Genomic DNA, 25778 nt, shown 5'->3' with positions numbered 1-25778 from the left:
AGATCAGTGGACAGTCTAATGCAGTGGTTCTGAACTCTGCCCCGCGAGATCCACTTTCCTGTCAAGTTTAGCCTCAACTCTCATAAAACACCTGAAGAGGCTAATCAATGACTTTAGGAACAGACGCGTTCAATTTACTGTTGGGCTGCGCAGATTGTTCGACATATCACATTTACGTACCGCGAGAGTGATTAAAATGCATACAGAGAAATCTACACTTGAATCGAAGAAACCCTTAAACAACTGTAACTAAACATAAAAACTGTCATTGATTGTTTATGTAACATCATACAGTATTAAAAATCAGGGGTATGTAAACTTTTGCCCTGGGATATTTTTTGTAATTCTGTTATTATTCTTTAGAGTGAACTTTGTTAATATTTCTTTAGTGAAATAACTTGACTAAATTAATAAAAAACCTTAATTTTCAAAAATCGTCTTATATTTCCCAAATGTTTCAGCTTTTTCCAGATTTTGCAAGGGGTATGTAAACTTTTGAGCAGAACTGTAAGGTGTTTATATTTGATTCTGATTGTTTTGTCTATTTTAGTAGCAGAGGGTAGGAAGACTGTCCTGTTAAAGTCCAGTGAGTGTTCTCAAGAGGTGCTGAACTTCCTGGCCAATAAGGCATGCGAGTGTTACGTGGCCCTGAGCGACTGGGAGTCTGTACAAGAGTGGCAGGCCAGCATGATGAACCTCAAGAAGAACAGCAGCAGTTCTGGTGTCAACCTCAAGGCTGATTTAAACTATATCAGGTGTGCATCAGTGAAGCAACTGTCTCTGACTATACGTCTGATGATTTTAGATGAGTGAAATATTCATGGGAATGCTTCTGTGTGTCTTGGTATTACAGAGCTCTTAACAGTTTCGAGGAGGGAGATTTTGCCGAATGTCGTGCCCAATTGGAGTTGTTGCCTGGGGAGGATTACGGCCGGCTTAACTCCACAACAAAGGATAAGATTGGTATGCCTACAGTCTGTACTTATCAACATCTGTATAGCCGAACATGCTTGGGGTCATGAGCGATGTGCAGAAATGTTTGTGAGGTGGTTGTGAATGTCACAGAAAAACGATCAGTTTCACTCGATGATTTAGATATTTGCTCTCTTGCTTTGACAGACCTGAAGAGGCTTCTTCCTGCTGTGTTGAGTCCAGACCCCTCAGAGCTCCAGAAGGCCATTGAGGTACAGCTGCTCAGAAGCGCTGTAGGAACCATTGCCTCAACCAATCACGAACAGGACCAGAAGGTTCAAGCCTCATCAGAGTAAGTAAACACAGCTGGCTTGGATTACCACATTAAGCTGTGTAGTGTTTGTGTAGTGGAGTAGGCGGGGCGAGACCTTGGTTCGAGACCGGTGAGTAATTGTTAATGAGCGCCAGCTGTGCGCGCACCGGTCTCGTATCACGGAGGAGATCGGGAGCATATAAGAGAACGAGCGACCGGACCGTCGATGAGAGTGGACCGGGCCTGAACATGTTTATGTTTGTATTTATGTTTTATTCGCTGGCAGTCATCCGTGAATGGCTGCCAGCTGTCTATTTACTTTATTTTGATAAAATGTTTAAATGTATTCCGGTTCCCGTCTCCTTCTTACCCTACTTTGAATCTTTCTACACTTTGTTAATAATAACAGTGCTCGTTTTGCTTTTGACCTTCAGCAATCTGGTGAAGTATCTGAAGCAGACTGGTCGCATCTCTTTGGGTCCCCTGCGTCTCTCCACCCTCACCCTGTCTGACAACCTGGCAACCCTCAGCACCCTTCAGCTACACTGTGCCAACTCTCTAGAGAACTCCCTTTGCAACCAGCACCCAGAGGTTCGAGTCACCACATGAACGCTAGAAACATCAAAACGCTCAAATGTATTTATTGCTTGGCTCTTTTGTAATAGATTTGCTTTTCTTTCTGTATGTAGGACTGTCTTATCCCACTCTTCAGTGAAGCCTTGACCACCTGCAAGCAGCAGGACGTCCAGCCATGGCTTCATGCTCTTCGATACACCACTTTCCAGCGCCAGCTTTTCCAAAAACTGAATGGTAAGGTCTCCTGCACTAATGTGTGCGTGTATCAAGTGTGAGTACTTTTGGCCTGTGGACACTTATTGCGTTTCCTGTAAATGAATTTATCCACGAACAAATGCTTCTATATGAATAAACCTATATTTGCTGTCTGTCATTATACTAAGTATGATGTCTTGAATGGTTCTCTCAGGTTCCTCTGCTCCAGTGGACTCGCATCTAATGGAGCTTTGTCTGACTACAGTCAAGTTTGCCCGTAAGCAGGGTAATATCGCCCTGGCCACACGTCTGCTTGGTCAGTGTGGCACACCCTCAGCAAGTGATTCTGAAGATCAGGATCTGGTGCAAAGCTTCAAGCAGCTGTCACTAGAGGGCACTGTGGGAGAGAAGTGGGGACCCGACCTGGAGATTGAGAAGGCCAAAGTTTTGTTTGCTGCTGGTAAGTTTCCATAATTTACACAATTAAGATGACTGATTTTCTAAATGAACTTTGGTACTTTTTTTCATAAAAAGCTGTCCGGTTTTCATTGTCTAATGTTTAAAGAAAACATGCCTATGTCTGGATGTTTCCTTGCTGTCATTCAGGTCAGTCTGTATCTGCTATGGAAATGCTGAGTTCCTGCGCGCTGTCATATTGTCATTCCGGGAAGAGTGAACATGCTGCCTGTCGCTCTGTGCTCACGCTCTGTAAGTGGCTTTTGGCAGACTGGAAAGATCTGACACCGCAACTCAAAATGGTGGTGAAGAGAAACTCTGGGTCTACCAGTCTCTCCACCCTCTCAAAGAACATCTCCGGCTTGTTTGACCTGCCGCTGGAGGATCAGGGAATGCCAAACATTACTACAGAGACCACAGGTAACTCTTGCCTGGAATATTTCCACTTCCTACCAACATAGGGTTTCATGTTTACATGTTGTGTAGTTGATTGTTTTTTGGTATTTTCGTTAAATCTGAGGAATTAAATGTTTATTATTTCTCCAGTAAATGTTGGTGTTGGAGAGCCAGATTTTGTCTTAGGGCAGCTCTACCAGCTCTCCACTGCTCAGGCTCCTGAAATGGCCAAATCCTGGGCTGCTTTGGCCAGCTGGGCATACAGATGGGGCAGGAAGGTTGTGGACAATGCCAGGTATTTAACCCTCTTGATCAATTAACTCAGTAAAGCTGTTTAAAGTTGTTTTATTTACAACCACTTTTGTTGTGAAGTGTAAGGGTGCTCCGTTGATCGGTCGCCGATCATTATTGCCAGATAATCATTTTAAATAGCTTGATCGGCGATCTCTATAACAGTCGTTCAAATGACAAAAAAACGTGTAGACCATAGGGGTGTTTAACTGCCGCACGGTGTAGTTGAGAAATCAACATCAAAAAGTCAAAATCTGGATAAAATGCATTTTATATTGGCTAAAAACTTTGTTTATTATAAATTCGAACTGGTTTTGGTTATTAATATGCATGTTTGTATTTTTTCTGCAACGCAAATTAAAACAAATGAAAATACACAAAATAGCATATTATTTTTCTGTATTATATTATCCTACAGCACATTATATTTAGTGAAGTACTGATAACGTCATTGAAAAAAAACATAGCGTCTCTAATGACAAATGCTAGTAGTGTAAGACTATTACAATCTATTAGGCAATACATCTCTCTAAACACTGGGTTGCCTTTAAAATGAGGTTTCCACTCCTAAAGGTTTTTTAGTTTGTACCTGTTTGTTTTATTCTATTTTTTTCATAAGTATTCAAATGTAAAGCTATGTTATACTCTAAGCTGTTCCTATGACTGCGATCATTTATGTTTACTTTCTAAAAAGGGAGAGGAATATGATGTCTACAAGTTTTCAATGTATGAATCCTTTTAGGGCTGCAACAACGATTAAAATCGATTACTTAAAGAGTTGGCAACGAATTTCATAATCGATTCGTTGTGTCGCGCGACACGGAGACGTTTGATTATTAAAAAAAAAAACTTTATTTGAGCGCACACTCGGTCTCTCTTGTGCACTGATGCTAGCAGAGTTTGGCGCCTCATAGACAGGGCGGAGCAAAATAAAAAAAAAAAACGAGCGGAGGTAGAGGAAAGATACATGGCCGAGGCAGAGAAATCCGCGCGACACAAGTCATCATAGGGGCGGGAGGATTTCACACTAAATAAACAGAAAAAGTGTGTTAACTGCAAAATATGCAAAAGCGACATGGCACAGGAGCACCACGGCAATGATCCAGCACCTGAACGCAAACATGTTGGACTCTTTGATGAGGATGAAGGGAGTTCAACAGCAGGTTAAGTCACTACAGAATCCTACTTTTGTTCCGTTTTGAAGTGAAGAACGTAATGTCCCTGGTGCTGGTGTTTACTCGTTATCCAGCTTGACAAGCATGAAAAGTTAGCGTTAGCTGGTTAATAACAGTAGTGAAGCAGGGTGGTATAGTTACTTTGCACTTTGCATTGCAAGAATAAAGACACGTTTTTATTCACTAGCCTTTTTTGAACCATTCATTTATCAATCTGTTGTCATGTATAGCTACACTGCAAAAAAAGCCTTTCTTACTTAATTCTCGTTTCCAGTCCAAATATTATTTTTCGTACCCCATTGGCAGATCATTTTGCTTGTTTTAAGCAAACATCACTTAATTTTGAGGTGTTTTTTCAGAGAACAAGACATAATTTCTTATGCTATTTCATGTGTCCAGTAAATGTATCTTGATTTAAGATTTTTTTGATATTTTGACTGACAACAGGCCAAACTACTATGTTAGAAAAGCAATTTTTGCAGTGTATATTCTGTGCTTTGTCCCATATAGGTTATTATTGACAAATATATTTGTGTGTGTTGTACTTTTTAATTTAATTTTAAAGTTCTTTTATAGTTCTTGGTCATCTGTGGTTTATAAGTAAACCTTACACTTACTGCAATGATGGTAATAATTTAATGAATTAGCTTCAAGTGAACTTGAGTGTGTGTGTGTGTGTCACTGTGAGAGTTTGTGAGTGTGTGTGTGTGTGTGTGTCAGTGTGAGAGTTTGTGAGTGTGTGCGTCTGCGAGTGTGTGCATCTGCGAGTTTCTTGTCTGCAGTGTAGTGTAGTGTAGAGAACAAGTTCTGACATTCAAACAAATCCTGTTAAATTTTCTGATTTGTGTTGTTGTTTATTTTTTATAAATTATTTATTGTTCTGGCAGCTCAGGTGGCACTTTATTTTAAAAAAAGTCTATATATTTGGCAGATGTAAAGCATACATGTATATGTTTTTTGTGTTAGTCCATTTTTATTTTATCATTATTATGACAGCTCAGGGATGTTCAAGGAGCAACATGCTTGTGCACTTTCTAAAGATTTTAGTTCTGTTTTTGAATAAAGGGTTGGAAATGAATGCTTTTCTTGGTTTTTGTTTTTATCCGATTCATCGATTAATCAAAAAAATTATTGACAGATTAATCGATTATTAAAATAATCGTTAGTTGCAGCCCTAAATCCTTTTAATCTCTCAATTCATTAGGTAATATACACTGTTCTTTGAAATTGTTAAATAAACAATTCTACATGATAATTAGTAGATGTCTTCATGTAGATCCTATGATTGGTAATCGGCGATGGGCCGAAAAATTCTGATCGGAGCACCCTTAGTGATGCGTATGGAAACCTCTGCATTCTCCTTACATTTATTCTTTCTACAGTGTGCTATTTAAATAGTAACTACTACAATGTCCTTAAAATAGGGCTGTGCACGATGAATCGCGCTAACCAATAAATCATTTTTTATGTGTAGCTTGTCCGCGAAGCATGGCTCTAGGATGCGTAGGAAATGCTGTTAAATCTAAAAGCAGTGCTAGTTTGAGTTGCTTATAACGTGCATTTAAAAAAAGCAACACCTGTCAAACATGATCATTATAACTGTACTTCATTATCATGAAAATACCTTGGCTTGAGGAACAGTGATAAAACCAAGTCCTTAGGCATTTCCTAGAACTAATGCTGCATCCAAGTTCGCCCACTTATACTAAGCCCTAAACGTATGTACAGTTTTTGCTTTGGAAAAGTAACAAAAATGTATTCACGCACTGGGACATACTAACTCTAAACGGAAGTGGCTGTTGTTGCCTGGACGACAGTGTGATCCTTAACAGCTCTTCCTTGCATTTAAGTATTTATTCATTCATACTTACATTTATGAATTTAGCGAAACATCTTTTATTTCATGTTATTAATACAGTGTAGCGTCACTAAACTCCGCCCTCTCCCGGTTCGAATACTATTTAGGACAGATAGTATGCGAATTGGGACGCAGCATACGTGTGTTATGGTTTTCTTCTGCGGTGCGTATTTGGAGTTTCTGCATTAGAGCGCCCTTTGGCTTTCAGATGCAGCAGTATTTTACTGTACTTCACTCCCAAGCTATGCGTAAATCACGTGATATATATTTCAGCAAATCGTGCTCAGCCCTACCTTAAAATTTGTGAAAAAAGTGAACAAATAACAAAGTTATTGGCTCGGGAAAAAAGATGCCAACTTTGAATCACACGAACGAGTCGTCTGTCGTTCTTATTTCAGTTCTGTGTCAGATTTGCATCACTCTGTTTAATGCACACCAACATTCCATTTGCGATACTAAACGTGGTAGACCACAGCAGACTAGACTGTCTGACCAATCAGATCATAGTAAGCTGACAGAAAGGAGGGGATTAGACAGATGAATCGCCGAATGAGTAATTTTGAGTCTGTCAAAAAGTAAGGTAACAATGACTGCCTATTGTTTGAAAATGAAAGCGTTTTTACACCATGTATGTATGTATGTAAACTTGTTGTTGGACACTCCATAACCCCCAAAGTAGGTCCTTAAAAATCACAAAAAATATTTACTCTTTAATGCCACAAAGTCCTTTGCATTATATTAGCCCACACACTCACTGCTGTATTTTTGTTGTTTGTTTATTTTCGTGTGTGTGCTAATAGTCTAGGACAGGGGGTTCCTCTGCTGCTTGAAGAGAAGAAAGAAATAGAGGAATTGCTCCCAGCAAGCACGACCGATGTGGACAAGGACGCCATTTTCAGCATATTGGGTCAAGCCATGTGTCGCCCAGCTGGAATTCAGGTCTCACAGTTTTTAGTTTTATGCAGGCTTTTTCCATTTCTTGGTCAAGTGAGAGTTTTTTTTTAGCCTAATGGTTCTAGATTAAGGGTTGTCAAGCTTGTGATATAACATGTCATTTTTCAGAATATAATTTAAAAACATTTTTTGTGCATTTTTACCGTACTTGTCTGATAGTAAAGATGGCATATTGATATTAAAGGGATAGTTCACCCAGAAATGAAAATTCTGTCATGAATTACTCACTCTCTACTTGTAAACATGCATTACATTTTTGTATTTTGTTGAACACTGTAAAAGATACTTGGACGAATGCTTGTAACCAAAAATTACAATTGTAGTCAAAAGTGCCCCAGAACGGTTTGCTATTTTTCCAAATATCTTCTTTTTCTTTTAACAGAACAAAACAAATCACGTCCTTTTTCCTACAATGGGAGTCAATGGGACGAGAGAAATGTTTGGTTATAGCATTCTTCAAAATATCTTTCTCTGTGTTCATCAGAACAAAGTCATGTTTACAGATTAAGAACAATTCCAAGGCGGATAAATGGTGACAGAAGTTTGTTATTTTGGGTGAACCATCTATTTAATCTATATGTTCTAATGTTACTCGCTCAGTCCTTACATGGCAGTTTTTAAAGTTGTTTCTTTGCTTGAAAAGCTTTAAGCCCACTAGATGATTGTTCCCGATTGTCTGGTTGTGTATTTATGTTTGTACCTGTTGGTGTTTGCTGCAGGATGAAGACATGGCCCTGCAGAATGAAGAGGATGAGGAGGATGACATGGTGGATGTGATTGGCAGACAGCTACTGAGTGCCTGTCCATGGCTCTCTGATGTAGAAGACAGTGTGACTGATGGGCTGATTGGAGTGTGGAGGCGAGTGGTTGATCGGATCTTCAGCCTGTATAGGGTCTCCTGTAGAGCGTACTTCACCTTCCTCAAACTCAATGCTGGACAGGTAAAATGATCTTTATGAAAATTAGGCCAATCACTGTTCAGAAATTAAACCAATCCTCTTTTTTACTAAACATGTTCTGTTTATCAGGTTCCCATCGATGAAGATGATCCCAAACTGCTCTTGAACAATCAGAGCAGCAAACAGAGCAGCGACGATGTAATTGTCATGGGGACCCTCCGTCTGCTACGCTTGCTCGTGAAGCATGCTGGGGAGCTGAGGGAAGGCCTGGAGCATGGCCTGGCATCCACCCCCACTGCGCCATGGAGAGGTAAAATATTGAATGTTGTAATAAACCCCTTCCTCTGGACATCTTGTAAACAAGCAGAAAAGCTAGTAATAGCACAGGATTATAGGATAATTGTGCCTTGGGTGGATTTATATGTCTGTTTTCTCTTTAGGTATCATTCCTCAGTTGTTCTCCAGACTGAATCATCCTGAGGCCTACATCCGCCAGAGCATCTGCAGCCTGCTGTGCCGAGTGGCCCAGGATTCACCCCACCTCATCCTCTACCCTGCCATCGTTGGTTCCATCTCTCTTGGAGGAGAAGCCCAGACTGCAGGTACTTATTTGACCTACAGGCATCCTGATCTTCCTATTAAGCATTATATTATGTAATCCGTCAGGATGTTGTAGCTTCTATAGCATTTGCTGTAAAGAGTTACCACATGTTTTTTTGAATCTGGTATAATTGACGGCTGTCCTGCTTTTATTAGGTAACAAGCTGCCATCGTCTCTGCCCACGCTGCTGGGCAACATGCAAGGGGAGGCTCTTTGCGGTGGGGAGAGCGAGATGGGCAGTGGTCCGACCTCTCAGGAAAGCAGCCGTGGCGAGGAGATGGTGATGTATTCTAGCGAGGACCAAGCCATGATGCAGGACTGCTACAGCAAGATCGTAGACAAGCTGTCCTCTGCCAACCCCACCATGGTGCTTCAGGTAATGCTTTACAACTTGATGCTGATGTTCTGGGTGTATGATACTTTGAGTCGAATTCAAACCTTGTTGTATGAATCGTGTGCACGTACAGGTGCAGATGTTGGTGGGAGAGCTGAGAAGGGTCACTCTCCTATGGGATGAACTCTGGCTGGGGGTGCTGCAGCAGCAACACATGCATGTCCTGCGCAGGATTCAACAACTGGAGGACGAAGTTAAAAGAGTCCAGAACAACAATACTCTACGCAAGTGAGTCACGACCCCTGCTAGACAGTTCAATGCAAACATTAGAGAGCATGACTCATTGTGCTTCTTTGAAATTTGAATACAATTCTCAACCTCTTTCTCTCTTGTCTCGTTGATGGGTAGGGATGAAAAGGTGGCTATTATGAGAGAGAAGCACTCTGCTCTAATGAAGCCTGTGGTATTTGCACTGGATCACGTTCGTAGCATCACAGCCACTCTGGCGGAAACTCCTCACGAAGCATGGTTTCAGGAGACGTACGGTGACACCATCAACAACGCGCTAGAGAGACTGAGAAACCCTCTTAATCCAGCTAATCCTGCAAGCAGCTGGGTGCCCTTTAAACAGGTCTGGACTGATGCGTGCATATGTTCTGATTATACATGCACCACATTTTGCAGTTTGTTAATATAATTTGTGCTTTTGCAGATCATGCTGAGCTTGCAGCAGCGGGCACAGAAGCGAGCCAGTTACCTTCTTCGACTGGATGAGATCAGTCCCCGTCTGACCGCTATGGCTAACACAGAGATGGCGTTGCCAGGGGAGGTGTCTGCCACAGATGCGGTCACCATACAGAGCGTAGGCAACACTATTACCATCCTGCCTACTAAAACCAAACCCAAGAAGCTCTACTTTCTCGGCTCAGATGGCAAAAACTACCCCTACCTCTTTAAAGGTATGAGAAGAGTTAAAGACCCAGTTAAGGCCGGGCATCGTCTTCCAAATGCATTTTGTGGTGAATTGTAATGTGAACCTCTGTGTTTAAGGCTTAGAGGATTTGCATCTGGATGAGCGGATCATGCAGTTCCTGTCCATTGTCAACACCATGTTTACTAAAATAAATCAGCAGGAGAGTCCGAGGTTTCATGCCCGTCACTACTCTGTCACGCCGCTGGGCACCAGATCAGGACTCATCCAGTGGGTAGATGGAGCCACTCCTCTCTTTGGACTTTACAAACGCTGGCAGCAGCGTGAGGCTGTGCTCCAAGCTCAGAAGGTAAGGGAAAAAAGAAAGGTATCACACTTAACACGGAACAGACTGTTCACTTAAAAATGAAAATTCTGTCATCATTAACTCACCCTTGAGTTGTTCTACGTATATCTGTATAAATGTCTTTGTTCTGATGAAAACAGAGAAAGATATTTGGAAGAATGCTTGTAACCAAACAGTTTTTGGCCACCATTGACTACAAGAGTAAGAACAATTACAGCAGTAGTCAAATGTGCCCAAGAACTGTTTTCTTTCTTTTTTGAAAATATTCTTCAAAAGATTTATTTTGCGTTTAACAAATCCCTTTAACATCCATTATCTTAACTATAGGCACAGGAATCATTCCAGCAGCCCCAAAACCTTCCAATGGTGCCCCGGCCAAGTGAGCTCTATTATAGTAAAATTGGTCCTGCCTTAAAGGCTGTCGGGCTCAGTTTAGATGTGTCGCGCCGGGATTGGCCGCTGAGTGTCATGAGAGATGTTCTGAGGGAGTTGATGGAATCCACGCCTCCTAACCTCTTAGCAAAAGAGCTGTGGTGTTCCTGTACCACCCCTAATGAGTGGTGGAGTGTAACTCAGGTGAGAGGAGCCAATGCTACACCATGTCTTAACCATGTGCAACAACATGAGATGTCTCCAGTGACAAGTGTTTTACTGTGTGGGCTAAATTGCTACAATCAACCAGTTAGATTGATTATCGGTGTTATAGAGATTTGTTAAGTCATTTTGGACCAGTGGCAAAACAGGGACCCTTAAGTAATCCATTCTTGCATGTTAAATTTAGTCTTACGCCAGATCAACTGCTGTAATGTCAATGGTGGGATACATCATTGGTTTGGGGGATCGTCACCTTGACAACGTGCTGATTGATATGACAACCGGTGAGGTGGTGCACATTGACTACAACGTCTGTTTTGAGAAAGGTGAGTGTTTGTTCATTAAGAATCAAATCCTAACCCTTGCATACATTTTATGAACACTTAAATGGTTTATCCTAACAGGAAAGAGCTTGAGAGTACCCGAGAAGGTTCCTTTCCGTATGACTCATAACATTGAGACAGCTTTGGGGGTCAGTGGAGTGGAGGGCATCTTTAGACTGTCTTGTGAACAGGTGAGAATATTTGCTTACTTGGTGTAGTAACAGTAATCAACAGTGTTGTTTAGAAAATGCATGCATATCAAATTACGTGCCTTTTAGGTGATCCAGATAATGCGCAGAGGAAGGGAGACTCTGCTGACCCTGTTGGAGGCATTTGTGTATGATCCCCTGGTGGACTGGACAGCTGGCGGGGAGGTGGGGTTTGCTGGGGCCGTCTATGGAGGAGGAGGACAGCAAGCTGAGAACAAGCAGAGCAAGAGAGAGATGGAAAGAGACATCACCCGTAGCCTGTTCTCCTCTCGTGTGGCTGAAATCAAGGTAAAAATACTTGAAGTGTTCTGCAAATCGTGCAGAAGAACATTGGAATTTAAATTAGTTTTACATGTCAGTTTTGACAGATTTTTTTCCCCTCGTTTCTCAGGTGAACTGGTTTAAGAACCGTGATGAGATGACAGGTGTGGTGCCACAGATGGAGGAGGCGGTGGACGAGTATCTTAGCCTGCAACAGCAGCTCACACAGGTGGAGAAAGTACAGGGCAAGCTCCTGGAGGAGATGGAGTTTCTGGAAGGAGCTGACACCAGAGCGGATCATCCCATCCACACCCTGGAGCACAGGTCAGCAGAAGAATCTAGACTTGGGCATAGTCCACACATACAAAATTGCGTCAATATGAAAATGCAAAAACATGCTGTCAAGAGCATGCCAAACCAACCATATAGCCACGTTGGCCAATCAGAAACCTGGAATCTGACCTCAAACAAAGGAGATAGCGGCACACATTAAGACATCATATACCAAATCTCTGGTTTCACCATCTTCACGACAACGCTGAAACTGGAGTTTCTAAAAATCTTCACCCTGGCAGGAGTTTCAGTGACCAAGTACCGCGAACGGTCAAACCGCATTGAAAAAGCTGCCTTAGGTTCAGCTCATTAAAATTTGTGCCTGATCATTCATCTCACTTGATCTGTTTCACATTTGTTGTCTAAATATTTGTACAAGGATACATTTAATGTAACGGTTTTAAGGTTGCTTTCATTGCTCTCATTCCTCCCCGATCTCTTCACAGGTACTCTGAGCACACTCAGTTGCAGTCCAGGCAGAGAACAGTACAGGACGCCATTCAGGGGAAGCTGTCTGATTTAGATCAGTGGATCTCTCAGTATCAAGCTGCTTTTGCCAGTTTAGAGGCCACTCAGCTTGCCAGCCTCCTGCAGGAGATCAGCAGCCCTATTGATTTAGGTAAATACAAACTACTTGAACCAACTATTCTGGTGGTCAAGTAAATGTTAGTTCCAGTGCGAACCAAACCCATTCCTGTTTTTGTTTTGGTGATTTTGAACTGTAGGACCTCCCAGCTATGTGCCAGCCACCACCTTCCTGCAGAATGCAGGTCAGGCACACCTGATAAGCCAGTGTGAGGCTCTGGAGGCGGAGGTGAGCGCTCTTTTACAACAGCGGCGCTCTCAGCTGCGTGGCTGTCTCGAGCACCTGCATAGCTACGCCACAGTGGCTTTGCTGTACCCCCGTGCCGTGCTGCACAGACACAGAGTCCATTCGTGGAAACAGTGGATGGAAGAGCTGGTTTGTGACATGACAGTGGAGCACTGTCAGACCATGTATCATCAGTAAGTGCAACTGCTGCTTGTCTTCAATTTAAGTTTAGTTTAAGTCAAATGATAACAGCTATAATTTACATTCACTACAAAACTCAATTCAAGCCGTTTAAGCATTACACTTTTTAAAAGTGTCTTTGCATATAAAAACTTATATGGAAACTGGAAAAAAGCCTGTAAAATAATTATGTTGGAAAAAACATACATGTAAATGGACTTAAAGAGACTGCTCTTTTCTCTTTAGGTATGAAATGCAGTTTGCCCCTCAGCCCCCTCCTGCCATATGTCAGTTCCTGTCCAGCATTGAGTTGGCACTGCAGCACAATGCGGCTGAGACCAACACTCGTCTGCTGCGGCAGGTAGAGCGTCTCAAGGCAGAGGGTGCCAGTGTGCCCGTGTGTGAGGAGCAGCTGCAGGAAATTGAAAGATGCATAAAAGTGTTTCTGCATGAGGACTCTGAGCTGAGTTCCTTCAGTCAGGCTGGAATCATTATCTCAGCTCTCTGTGCCATCACCAGGTCTGTGTGTTACAATGTTAAATGTCATTTAATGTCAAAGAATTGTATAAAGCCTCATAACAGAAACCCAAGTTGTGATCTGTATTTTACTAGTTTCCTCGCAGTCTAGTGAATTTGTTTTTAAGTACTCAAAATGTCTTTGTATCAATAGGCGTAACTTGGTCATGGATGGAGCAGCAGCTAGTGCTGGAGAGCAGCTGGTGGAGCTGACGTCCCGTGATGGCGCTTGGTTCCTCGAGGAACTCTGCAGCATGAGTGGAAACATCACATGTCTTGTGCAGCTGCTGCAGCAGTGCCAACTCCTGTCACATGACCTGGACATCCTCAGTCCTGCAGAGACCTTGCAAGCTGTCTACCTGTCCAATGGGGTCTACACCTGCCTCCAGGTACGAATGTTTTCTGTGTTTAAAGGGCCGTTATTTCGCTCACCAATTCCCGAAAGGAGTAATGTAGTGTTGTGCTCAGGTTACCATTTAGTTGTCTTTTTGTATTTGCAGGAGCTTAACACAAACTTCCGTCAGATCATCTTCCCAGAAGCTCTGCGCTGCATGCTAAAGGGCGAGAGCACATTAGAGACGATGCTAGCTGAGCTGGACGCGCTTATCGATCAGTGTGCAGACGGGGTTTCGCTGCAGGGTCTGGGCGAGGTTCTCCAGGCTCAACTTCGCAACATGGCTATGGGTCTAGATGAGGATGCGGATGACCACTGTCTGGAGGTCACCAGGTAACATGGAGTTTATAAATGGTTGATGTGCTGTCCGAGTTTAGGCTCTGTTACTTCTCTTTAGTCTTAACTTTTGTTGTGTTGCATCAGGGTTCTACGGGTCCAGTATTCAGAGTTGATCCAGCCACGCAACATGGAGAGCTCAGTTCAGGAAACACCCAAGATGAGTGCTGGGCAGATGTTGTTGGTAGCTTTTGATGGCATGTTTGCCCAGCTGGAGACTGCTTTTGGACTTTTGATAGACAAGGTAAAATATTTAGAGCTATTCGGTTATTTATTTTGGACAGTTGGAATGTTTTTAGGAGATATTTTGTTCAACCTGCATTAGAAGTAATCTTATTAGAATGATTGTTTATTTCAGCTCAACTCTATGGATGTGCCTGCTGCCTGGAGAAAGGTGGATGTGATCCGGGAGGCTAGAGCTACACAGGTCCATTTCTTTGATAATGTGCAGACCAGACAGGTGTTGGAAGAGATCTTCTTCTTGAAGAGACTCCAGACCATCAGAGACTTCTTCTGTCTTTGCGGCTCATTTGCACAGACACTTTCTGGTAAATCACTACCAAATAGAAAATGAACAGTGTTACTATTTCACATTATAAGACTTTGTTCCTCCATATTGTACAATAGGATCCTGCCCTACACCCACTGATGAGTCTCCGCCCTCTAATGGTCCAGTCCCCACAGTGAAGCCCTTGTACCGTGGCTCCACTGTTGTCAGTGAGGACCAGATGACGAGGCCCATCAAAGCCTTTACTGCTGATTTTGTGAGGCAGATGCTAATGGGGCTTCCTACTCAGGCTCTGGGCCTGGCAATCTGCAGTGCTCTCAGCTCCCTTGGCATGGATCTCATCGCCCAGGTAGAGGCCAAGGACTTTGGTGCTGAAGGAAAAGTGTCTTTGGATGACCTTTGTAAGAAAGCGGTAGAGCAGGGCGTGCAGTCCGGCCGGCTGTCCCAGCTGCTACTCAACAGGGCTACGGTGCTAGTTAGCTCTTACGACACAGCCTGGAAAAAACTAGACCTGGTACGACGTCTGGAGGTCAGCATTGAAGCCTGTAAGGTCAGCCTACAGAGAACTCAGCTTCACATTGCCATGTTTCAGGTAAGGAGATTTTTCAGGTTTCTTGACAATGTGAATGTAATGTATCTTGTTAAAACACCAACAAAATCTTTTGTGGCTTTAATCGTCCTCTGACTTTCAACAGTGGCAGCACGAGGACATTCTTGGTGCAAGAACTCAGCCTATGACAGTCAGCCCCCCACCTCGCTCCATCATCCTCAGCAACATGAAGAAGAAGCTTTACAAACTCAGTCAAGATGAAGCTTCTATAGCTGCTGTCCAGGTTAAAGGCCGCCTTTGCTTTTAAGAATTTACACTTTTTGTTTGATTCTATTCCAACAGTGTTTTGCTTTGCTGTTTTTATTGCAGGACAAGTTGGCAGCTCTAGAGGGCAGCATAGAGCAAAGGCTTAAATGGGCTGGTGGTGCAAACCCAGCACTTACCCCGGTGCTGCAGGACTTCGAGGCCACTATAGCAGAGCGCCGTGCCCTTGTGATGAAGGAAAGTCAGCGAGCCAATCAGGTCACGTTTCTCTGCAGCACCATCATTAACTTTGAAGGTCTGCGTATACGCACTCCAGATGCTTTGAACATGGATGCTGCGCTTTTTGAACTTGTGAAGCGATGCCAGGCCACGTGTTCCTACGCTGCCCAGTTCAGCACCTCCGTTTCCCCTTTGGAGCTTCAGCTGCTACATCGACTGGTTTGTGAAGCTCCTAGTTTTACTTCTATGTATAATTGACAGGGATAGTTCAATTTCAGAATCTTATGTTCATCTGCACAGCATGTGGTGATAAACGTTGTTTAACTTTATAAACCACATTGATACACTTAACTTTGTCCTCGCAGAGTCCTGCCATGGATCTGTCTATTGGTGGGCCCGAGTGGCTGGTTTATGCACAAAACCACCTCACCCAGGAGATGTCCAGTCAGAGAGCTATGCAGGAGGAGAGAGAGCAACAGCTGGAGAATGTGACGGAGACCCTGCAGCTGCTGGTAGACTCCATTAAAGGCATCCTGTCCAATCACAACCGTCAGCTCGCTGATGTAAAACACCTGCTGCGTGCTATGGCAAAGGTATTTAATGACATTCTGTAAACAATGGTATGTTTAACATTTTTCCAAACTCTAATTTAAAAAATAATTAATATTTTTTTGATGATTTTGACAGGATGAGGAAAACGCTCTTTCAGAGGGAGAGGAAGTGACGTACGAGGGCAGTGTACGTCAGTTCCTATCAGAATACAAGGCGTGGCAGGATAATGTTCAGATAGTGCTGTTTACCGTAGTGCAAGCCACAGGTCAAGCACGCAGCCAAGAGCAGGTTGAGCTGCTGCAGGAGATCCCAGCCACCCTAAAGGAGCTCAAAGTTCAGAGCCAGAAGTAAGCACTTGCCCACAGCTCTCCTGTGATTTCCTTTCAGTGTTGTGCTTTCCTCAAAACAGAGCTTATAGGTGGATTTTATAGTGAATATAGTTTAAAAACGTTTTGCTTTCCATAGCATCTACAATGGCTTGGTAAGCTTCGCCTCTCCCCTGGTTACTGAGAGAGGAAGTGACTGTGCAAGTCCTACTTTGGCAGTCCAAACAAGCTTTGCTGCTGGTAAGTTTAAGATGTCTTTCTGTTTTTCTGTCATCTTGTGTTCAGATTAATTGAACTTTGTAGCTTTCCTGTAGCTCATTGGTAAGAGCATGGCGATAGCAACGCCAAGGTCATTGGTTCGATCCCAGGGGTTTCACATATTCGATACAAATATATAGTATCATGCAATGTAAGTCGCTTGGGATAAAAGCATCCGTCAAATGCATATAATGTAAAAATGTCATAAATAGCAGTGCGCTGCAGTGGAGTGAAGACCCAGCCTGATGACATTTCCCAGAATGCCCGCAAAGCTCTTCCTCGGAACTTTGGGACACCAGTTGATACTCCCCCAAGCACCCTGATGATCAACAGTAAAGGTCTGGCACCCAGCCCCAAGAGAGCTGTGCGCGATCCTAAAACTGGCAGAGGTTAGTACAGATTGAAATGCTATGAAATGCTTATGGATCTGATCGACTAAAAGCTTTGCTCGTTAAAACAACTTGTATCACCGATCATCAATTTTCCCTCAGCTGTGCAAGAGAGGAATTCCTATGCTGTAAGCGTGTGGAAGAGGGTCAAGGCCAAACTGGAAGGGAGAGATTTGGACCCTAACAGGAGAATGAGTGTCACAGAGCAGGTACTTGCTCAAGAAAGCAATTCCCTCTTTTGATCTGTTAACTTATGTCTCCTGTTTTCAATGATCCTTTGGTGCGTTACTTGCTTTAGGTGGATTATGTCATCAAGGAGGCTACGAACGTAGACAACCTGGCACAGTTGTATGAGGGATGGACGGCATGGGTGTGAATGGGATCCTTGTAGATCACTTTGGTCCAGCGAAGGTAGAAATATACCAAAATCCACTGGGTCTGGTGCATTGGAGCCACAGAGCACCATGCGGGAAAGGGGGAAACCCTCCCTCAGGCCCACATCGGATCCCCGTAGCACAGCTGCACCCGGCGATCCAGCTAACACAAATGGGTCTGCATCTGTCTCCCTGAGATGTGTGGGGAGGTCATAAAGATGGGGAGGCGGGGTGGGGGGGTCAAGGCACACGGCTTGAACTACCCCCCCAACCAACCCCTGTATCAACAACAATAATAAACATCTGTCAACTGTCAAAATAAATATGATTTGCAGAAGGGAAATGATTTTGCAGGGACAGTTTATCCACTCTTAGAGCAGAGGTCTGCGTTATTTAGGAACCTTCTTAACTATATTTGCAAGCAAGTGGATGGAAGAGAGAGTGATCCATTCATCGAGGGATCCGCCGGCCTCTGTTTTTGGATGACTCGGGCACGAGTTGCGGCTGAGCTGTCTTCTGCTGGAGCGAATGTTACAGTGCTGTGTAACCACAAGACTCAAGGGACTCCATTCAAAGTCAGAAGGCCTTCGTCAGACCTTAAGAGTTTTTGACGTCAAAAGACCTTTCCCCTCGAGTATAAATAGGACAACACTGAAAAACGTATTTTACACTTCACTTATGTACGCACAGATTTCACAATTAAAAGGCAAAATGCATCAAGTGGCTTTGGGAACATTCACTGTTATTCGTTGTGCCACACAATCGCAAGTGCTTCAGGTTGGTAAGTTCTCAGTCTGAGATCTCTTTGATTTGATTCTTGATAAAGAAGAAAGCCAGATGACTGAGATATGAAGCGCAGGCTCAATATGATGAGATGTGTAAATCAGTTTCTAAATGCGTTTTTTCTAAGTATGCATCTCTAGTCTTGTTTGTGTATTGAAGATTCTTTTTCTCTTTCCTTTACTACGGATTTAGTGTAGATTGCTTCTTTTTTTGACTCGCCTGTGGAAGTGTATCATTTGATACATGTCCCCATTAAAGCTTGCGTTTTACTGATCTTGACCTAGTTTTACATTTTTAGTGGGAGAAATAAGTATTGGATTGTGATGTGGTGATGGTTAAATTGTTGTCTCTTAATGGTTTTACGTTGATGAAATAAAACTATAATTAAAACTTTTTGGTCTTCACAAGAGCATTTGCTTGTGTTATTATCCTTGCGTGACTGGCACTTTGACCAAGGATCGATGTGTTAGATGTTCATACTTTACTAGTTAGTAGATTTTATTTAAAGCACACCCTCAAAATGTGTTTGTATAAGGCTAACCCAAGGGTATGGTTAAAGGGGAACTCCACCGAAAGATTTAAATTCTGCCATGAATTACTCAAACTCAAGTCGTTTGACAAGCCTACGTCATCCGTTAATCTTTGCAACGCAAATTAACATTCTTCGCTTTAAAAATCAGTTGCGTTGCTGTCTATTGGCGAGAGTCAGAAAGCTTGCTTAATTTGCATTGAGAAGATGAACGGATGTCCTAGGCTTGTCGAACTGCTTGAGGGTGGGTAATTCCCCTTTAAAGTCCCTTTGATCCAGAAGTTGCGATCGATTTTACTTGTGCATTGTGACGCATTTCCGAGTAAAATGGAATTGCGATGTTATTGGATGTACAAAACAGTCGTTCCATTTTGAAAAGAACTGGCAGCAGACTTGACTGACTGGAGTAGTTAGTCAATGCATACCGCATAATGCATTTTCAGATTTTAGAAGTTAACGAGGGCACATGAATTTTATAAGAGAATAGCCCACACTGGTAAGCTATTTACAATAAACACTGATACATTTCATGAAAAATTTTGAATTGTAATTTTTAAAATCACTGGGACTTTAAACCTAGGCCCATGGTTCAAAGCTTATATGTCCCAAAGCATCGAGGGGATTTCGTTGTGGTTTCCTTAAAATTTAGAAGGCTTTGCTTTGGCAGATGCTACGTTACACCTAGTACTTCAACCCAATAGCAAATATTAATCTTGACAATGGTCTATAAATATACCAAAGAGTTGAGGTTTAATGATGCGTAAATGTACAAAAGAGATCCTTACGTGATTGCGTCCTACATATGCCTCATTTACATTTCACATTCTCAAAGAAAATCGTTTGCGTCGTTTGTTTTGAACGTAAACATCATTTCCCATGAAGCATTGCGTTCTGAGTTTTTGATAAAACATCCTGAAAATAACGGGCACTGACAGACCGCCGCAACAGAGGAGACTGAGTCACTTTCATTTAATCGTGCTATCCGAAAAACAAAGATCCGGAAGACTTAACAATGGCCGAGGGCGACAACAAAAGTGCAAATGTGTTGGTAAATTGACTGTTAACGTAACTTATTTAACGTTCGCATGTCGTCGAAATATGCTGTTACGCGAGGCGTGTACATGAAATGGATTCGTTTTCCTTAGCAGTATGCTAAACAGACTGCTGCTGGCATTAGCTTGGCCAGGTTGAAAAACGACATGAAATAGATGTGTGATGCTGCTTGATCGGTCGGTTATTTGTAAATGTCTGAATAGCGAATGTAAAGTACGTTTGAACTGCGTGGCGTATATTAACGATACATGCTAGCAAATGAACCTACAGGGCTAATATTCTCATCGTGTAGCGTCCTGTATAAAGTGCTTGGTAACGTTATGCCTACATAAGTGAGCATACAAACGGCTAATGTTGTCAATACACTGTGAATTCAGGTTTTGACAGTTCCAGTTTATTCTTATACAATATCGCAATAGCGAGGGTAACGTTAACGTTATTATGTAATGTTAGTCACGCTATAAAGATTAGCTGCATGGCGAATAACTTAATCCAATAAAAGCATTTTTAGTTCTTCCAACGCAGTCGGTGCTTTAAGTTTTTCGGTTGTTTCACATGGTTTATGTGCAATTTAATGTCATTTGTAGAAAGTGAAACTGATGCTAAAATGTACACGCCTGCCTTTCTGCGGGTTTTGACGTGACGTTAATGTTTCTGTGAAACGTGGTGTAAATTAGCGATAAATTACCGTGAGCTCGTATTTGGGATATTCAATCCAAACTACGCCTTTATTTAAGTTATATTCTCATCTTATCGTGGCTGTTTCAACTGTAGTTTCTCATTACAGAAGAAACTAGATTTGCCTGTCGATTTTCTGGGTGTTCCTTTTAGTGTGTGAATACATTTACTAGCCTCATACTTATAACTTCCTGTCATCATTGATTTAGCATGCTTCACATTCCACCTGGATGTGCCCATCCCAGGATTTGTGACACTCCCATGTTGCAACAATCACCTATAATACCATGCCATTGTTCATACTGTGATACTGACTGAAAACAATCTTCTAGGCTCAAGAGACGAGTCAGCTAGAAGAGCAACTGCAAGGATGGGGAGAGGTCATCCTGGCTGGAGATCGCTTCCTGCGTTGGGAGAAGGCCTGGTACCCTGGAGTATTAGTGGGCGCCACCACAGTCCTCTTCCTGTGAGTGTGCAGCATGTAAAAGCATTAGTCCTGCTTCTTAAGACTTAATCTTTCACTTGAGCTAATCGGATGAAGTCAGTCAGACAAACAAGGGAAGAAATATTTAATGATTTTTAACGTCATCGCTTTCTCACTTCTCAAATATTTAAGATTCCTAGCTTCTGTTCTTCAAAACTGAATAGGATTTGTTAATAGGCTATTTATCACACTTCTAAGATTTAATGAGTTGTTCTGAACCCTTATGCTATGCAAACATGTTGAACTTCACAGGGTGTACCAACACGGGCTGTTTTTTTTACTTGTGGTACAGCACAACATGTGCTTCCATACAATGCAGTTATATTGAGTAAAATGGGATCAATTTAGGTTTTAAATGGCAGTCAGATCTGGTGTTAATACTTTTTTGAAGCGATCTTGCACCACACAGTTTTCCACTGTAACATCTTTTGTTGGTGGTATTTGTTTTTTTATTTACAGGCTGATCTACTACTTGGAGCCATCTGTGCTTACTGGTCTGTCCTGCACTGTAATGAGTCTGTGCTTGGCTGATTACCTGGTGCCCACTCTTGCCCCCCGTGTCTTTGGTTCCAACAAATGGTGAGTGATGAAATCTTCAAAGCCTTTGGATTTAATATCATCGTTTTATCATAGGTGCCTCTGAAGAGGGTCTACTTTGAGCATTAAAGGGATACTTCACCCAATATGAAAATTCTGTCATTTACTCACCTTCGAGTTGTTCCAAACCTGTATACATCTATTTGTCCTGATGAACACAGAAGAATGGTTATAACCAGACAGATTTTGCCTCCCATTGACTACCATAGTAGGAAAAAATACCCCGGGACTGTTTGCTGTGGGTGGCAAAATCTGTTTGTAGGGCTCTAGACTGCGTCCAAAATTCTCGCTAATGCAATCGTTTTTAATATCATCCGAGGTAAGATTTCACAGGTTTGCATTGTTGCAAGTGCATTAAATGAATTTTAGCCCTGACGAAAAACTATTTTAACATTAAGTGTGATTTATGAGTAGTGAATGACGCACTTGTGATTGGTGTATTGAGTGTGTGTATGTGAATTGAGAATATTTTTTCCTGAATTACAGCTGGGTGTGCATGTGCTCAAAAACAAGTTGCCTTTTCATCCCTGACATGTGTTCCGCACATGCAGCTGACTTAAAGGAAAAATACTATCCAGTGAAGTGTTTTCCTTGTTAACTTCTATCTTTTGCGGTGTCCTAACAGCTGTGAAAAACCCAACAGCGCGCCAATGTACGTTAATGTCCGATTCGTAATGACTCATTTGAACCGATTCATTTTGTTTAAACGACTCGTATGTCAAACACTGAACTCACGAGACTCACTGTCTGAACCCATCAAATAAGTCACTCAAAACACATCAGATCACAAGCATGCTTACACCATTTAACATAAGAGGTTGGTAAGATTAAGTTAAGTTTACTTATGACAATGTGTAGTAAAGTACATATATAATAACTTGGTTCGGAGTTACTTTTGAGCTAGCTAATTTAATTTTATGTGGTAAAAATAAAGAAGGCAAATGGAAAACAACAGCATTTTCCAAAGAGGGCAATGAAGGAGGATTGTGAAGAGTGACAGGTTATTTTTGTATCAGATAATTTCATAGCAAATATAAAACCAAATAATAACAACTGTATAAAATGGCAAATACAAAGTTTCTTGCATTTATTTTGGATTTATTGGGCTCGCAAGTGTTAAACTGCAAATATGAAGCGCTCTTTATTTAGACTATTTTAAAAGACCGGCAAATTAACAGAACGATTCATCAACTGCGGTCGTTATGCAAGGTCACGTTCAAAAAAAGCGTACGACCAAATTGTATGTTGGTGTGACCAACTGAGAAAGTGGATCACACCAGTGTGAAAAATCAGTCCAGAGCCCTGGTTTGGTTACAAGCATTATTCCAAATCTCTTCATCAGTTCAATTCAATTTAAACTGATTTGGAACAACTCAAAGGTGAGTAAATGATGACAGACTTTTCATTTTTCGGTGGGAAGTGTCCCTTGAATACAACTAAGCACACATTTCTGCAAAAGTTAAATCTGCCCACCTTAATGTAATGAACAATTCTGAATTAGATCATCTATTACTATGAACATCCAAAGGCATTTGTACAGCATGTACAGTCTTGCCCCCTCTGGTTTCGTGATAGTCTCTCAGTATCCCTGGCGATTTCAGTTGCTCCAGTTTGGGATAAGAGTCTTGAGTGGCAGCTTGCAGTTGCTGCTGGATATCCAGTGTCAGACCACAGAGTTAATTTGACTCAGCAAAAGTCCACTATGCTGATCCGGCTTGTTTGCTCTGCACAGACACATCAACTCTGTGAGGTCTTGCTATGCACCCCCCATTCTACAGAACGAGTCTAGATGAGAGCACTGCTGTTTATTTTAGAGTCTGGCAGCATCCCATGGCTCCTAACCTTGAATATGGTCATGTATGTCTAGAAATAAAATGTAGTGCATAAGCACAAACGGATGCTGCTTCCCTGTAAAACTGTGAACTCGGAATAAAAAATTGCAGTCGGGGATTGTAAATGGTTATAAATATATGTTTGTGTGCTGCATTTAACAAGTTCGTTTTAAGTATCAAATATTATTATAAAAGACAGCCATTATTGCTAAATAAAACCTGTCAGGGTGAAGACTCTCTGCTTTGAATCATGGATCTCATCACTGACTGATGCGTTTGCATATTATCCTCTGCATACTTGGTATAAAGGAAATTTAAAATAACATTATTTTGGTATCCCTGTGCAGGACCACAGAACAGCAGCAGCGTTTCCATGAGATCTGTGGCAACCTTGTGAAGACCCAGTGGCGTGTTCTTGGCTGGTGGAAACGTCTATTTGCTTTGAAGGAAGAAAAGCCAAAAATGGTACACAGAAACTCTTTTTGATCACTTGAAGAACAGCAGCGCATTGTTTCATCATTAATGACTCATAAGCTGATTTACCACTCTGTGCAGGCTGCCATTTCACACCACTGAGTCGACTTTATCACTGTTAGAATAAACATGACTCAAAACCTAATGTTTCCGTTACATCAGTGTAACTTCTGAAGGAGATAGGTTCCTCCTGTATGTAATGCATTTGTTTTTCTTTGCAGTATTTCCTTTCTGTGATCAGCAGTCTTCTGGCAGTAGCCTGGATTGGGCAACAGGTTCATAACCTCTTTCTTACCTACCTGATTGGTAAGTACTCGGTTACATGAGTACGCCTTTTTAACATTTCAAAATCTGTGTTGATTTTTAAAAAATAACCGATAATTAGAAATGACATTGAAAAACTTCCCTGCTAGAAGGGACTGCCTTCCCTGTGCATGGCTTGCATTAGCTTTTGGAAAGTGTAGGCTATGCAACAAAGAGGCCATTGTATTTCAATAGACACAGTTCTAATTCAGAAATATGTTACTTATCTTCCCTGTACACAAAATTGATGTTTATTTTAGAGTGAAATATTGCGTCAATAACCCTAACCGTTTAAGGTTACTTGTGGATCTACAACTGACAGGCAAATTTAAAAGGCAGTTCATACAAAGCTTTCTGTTATTTTTCACAGTGACCTTCCTTCTGCTTCTGCCTGGCCTCAACCAGCATGGCATCATCACCAAATACGCTGGCATGGCAAAGAGAGAGATCAACAAACTTATGAAACATAAGGAAAAGAAGAATGAGTAAGAGAAAAGTCAAAGCTGAAGAAAGGGTTATCTTCCCTTCCTTGTTGTCAAATCTCCATAGACCACAAAACTTGGTTCTTGCAGAAACCAATTGCTAAAACAGTGAAAATAAACAACCAATAGCCTGCTTAGTTTAGGCAGATAACACTTGAGGTTCACATGTTATTTTGTTTGCTATATAATATCTTAAAAATATGATTGGCTTTTTTTTCTTTGCCATCAGACTCGTATTTTTTTCACATCCACGAATTTGTATGTCATAGTAAGTGTGGTAAGTGCAAAATATAAAGATCACTATTGCTTGTATTCCGTTTTTAAGCCAATAAGGCAACTACTGAATTATGTTATAGATACACAGAACACAATCAGAGGTCTTCAAATGTTGCCTTTTTGTGATTCAATGGCTTGGAAACATTCATTTCTGCACTGTTCTGAAATTGCACTGGAAACAGAAGTAACTGGAGTGAGATGCTTGTTTGCGTAAAGGAATTTCTACCCATACTGCTGTACTAGTGCTGTGTGGACCTTATTATTGTCCTCAAGCTCTGGCCACTTCTTAATCCAACACCTGCTTGGCTGTAAATATATGTTCAGTTTCTCTCCTGGTCATGTGTGTTTCTTTGTTTCTACTGGCTTGTTTTAAGTTTGTCTTCTGTGTTTGTTCTTTTAATTGTCATTTTTGTGTTTTGATTGTGTTCAGCACAATAATAAACTAAGATTAGAAACTATCAACGATCTTTGTTGGCGTTTTAATTTCAGTATGCTGTCATCTTGTTTTTAGGGCACAACAGAAACCCTTTTCCTTATAGCACCTCCATGCTAGCAGAGAGAAAAGTTCTGTCTGAAAAGCTAAATATATGTTCCCCAAACAATGTGTGGAATGAAATGAACAAGACAGAATTATTAATTTAAGAGTTCTGATC

The 25778-nt window shown here is 41.8% G+C and overlaps 2 protein-coding genes across 4 annotated transcripts in view; both read left to right on the top strand.

Moving 5' to 3' along the window:
- smg1 (SMG1 nonsense mediated mRNA decay associated PI3K related kinase) overlaps positions 1-18810 on the top strand; it is a 29914-nt gene extending 11104 nt beyond the window's left edge. For 2 of the 3 annotated variants that reach the window (XM_056753835.1, XM_056753834.1), the window contains exons 25-62: positions 554-755; positions 854-963; positions 1120-1264; positions 1660-1816; positions 1915-2035; positions 2211-2456; positions 2603-2872; positions 2999-3143; positions 6973-7111; positions 7846-8067; positions 8155-8335; positions 8466-8627; positions 8782-9002; positions 9094-9248; positions 9369-9591; positions 9673-9919; positions 10011-10240; positions 10565-10813; positions 11019-11157; positions 11236-11345; positions 11433-11651; positions 11755-11948; positions 12404-12576; positions 12683-12962; positions 13195-13467; positions 13619-13853; positions 13965-14191; positions 14282-14438; positions 14553-14742; positions 14822-15294; positions 15398-15535; positions 15622-15954; positions 16101-16328; positions 16423-16634; positions 16753-16853; positions 17084-17260; positions 17363-17469; positions 17559-18810. In XM_056753835.1, coding sequence (XP_056609813.1) covers positions 554-755; positions 854-963; positions 1120-1264; positions 1660-1816; positions 1915-2035; positions 2211-2456; positions 2603-2872; positions 2999-3143; positions 6973-7111; positions 7846-8067; positions 8155-8335; positions 8466-8627; positions 8782-9002; positions 9094-9248; positions 9369-9591; positions 9673-9919; positions 10011-10240; positions 10565-10813; positions 11019-11157; positions 11236-11345; positions 11433-11651; positions 11755-11948; positions 12404-12576; positions 12683-12962; positions 13195-13467; positions 13619-13853; positions 13965-14191; positions 14282-14438; positions 14553-14742; positions 14822-15294; positions 15398-15535; positions 15622-15954; positions 16101-16328; positions 16423-16634; positions 16753-16853; positions 17084-17260; positions 17363-17469; positions 17559-17636 — 7469 coding nt within the window. In that variant the 3' untranslated portion in view covers positions 17637-18810. Of the gene's footprint in view, positions 1-550; positions 756-853; positions 964-1119; positions 1265-1659; positions 1817-1914; positions 2036-2210; positions 2457-2602; positions 2873-2998; positions 3144-6972; positions 7112-7845; positions 8068-8154; positions 8336-8465; positions 8628-8781; positions 9003-9093; positions 9249-9368; positions 9592-9672; positions 9920-10010; positions 10241-10564; positions 10814-11018; positions 11158-11235; positions 11346-11432; positions 11652-11754; positions 11949-12403; positions 12577-12682; positions 12963-13194; positions 13468-13618; positions 13854-13964; positions 14192-14281; positions 14439-14552; positions 14743-14821; positions 15295-15397; positions 15536-15621; positions 15955-16100; positions 16329-16422; positions 16635-16752; positions 16854-17083; positions 17261-17362; positions 17470-17558 lie in introns of all 3 variants that reach the window. The other variant, XM_056753833.1, reaches the window with a different exon arrangement.
- Positions 18811-19839: 1029 nt separating this feature from the next.
- arl6ip1 (ADP-ribosylation factor-like 6 interacting protein 1) lies at positions 19840-25583 on the top strand. The gene is made up of 6 exons (XM_056753837.1): positions 19840-19994; positions 21010-21143; positions 21621-21740; positions 23938-24055; positions 24286-24370; positions 24738-25583. Exons 1-6 carry the CDS (start codon positions 19959-19961, stop codon positions 24854-24856), a joined length of 612 nt encoding a protein of 203 aa, XP_056609815.1. The 5' UTR covers positions 19840-19958; the 3' UTR covers positions 24857-25583.
- Positions 25584-25778: the final 195 nt, after the last annotated feature.

Source organism: Triplophysa dalaica, chromosome 7, assembly GCF_015846415.1.
Source record: "Triplophysa dalaica isolate WHDGS20190420 chromosome 7, ASM1584641v1, whole genome shotgun sequence".
Classification (NCBI taxonomy): Eukaryota; Metazoa; Chordata; class Actinopteri; order Cypriniformes; family Nemacheilidae; genus Triplophysa; species Triplophysa dalaica.
Note: the sequence above shows the minus strand (reverse complement) of the source record. Positions and strands in the feature narration are given on the sequence as shown.

Coding starts and splice junctions, on each gene's coding strand:
- arl6ip1 (XM_056753837.1), top strand. CDS start 19,959: ATGGCCGAGGGCGACAACAAAAGTGCAAATGTGTTG. Junction 19,995..21,009: donor ACAAAAGTGCAAATGTGTTG/GTAAATTGACTG, acceptor ACAATCTTCTAG/GCTCAAGAGACGAGTCAGCT. Junction 24,371..24,737: donor CTTTCTTACCTACCTGATTG/GTAAGTACTCGG, acceptor TATTTTTCACAG/TGACCTTCCTTCTGCTTCTG.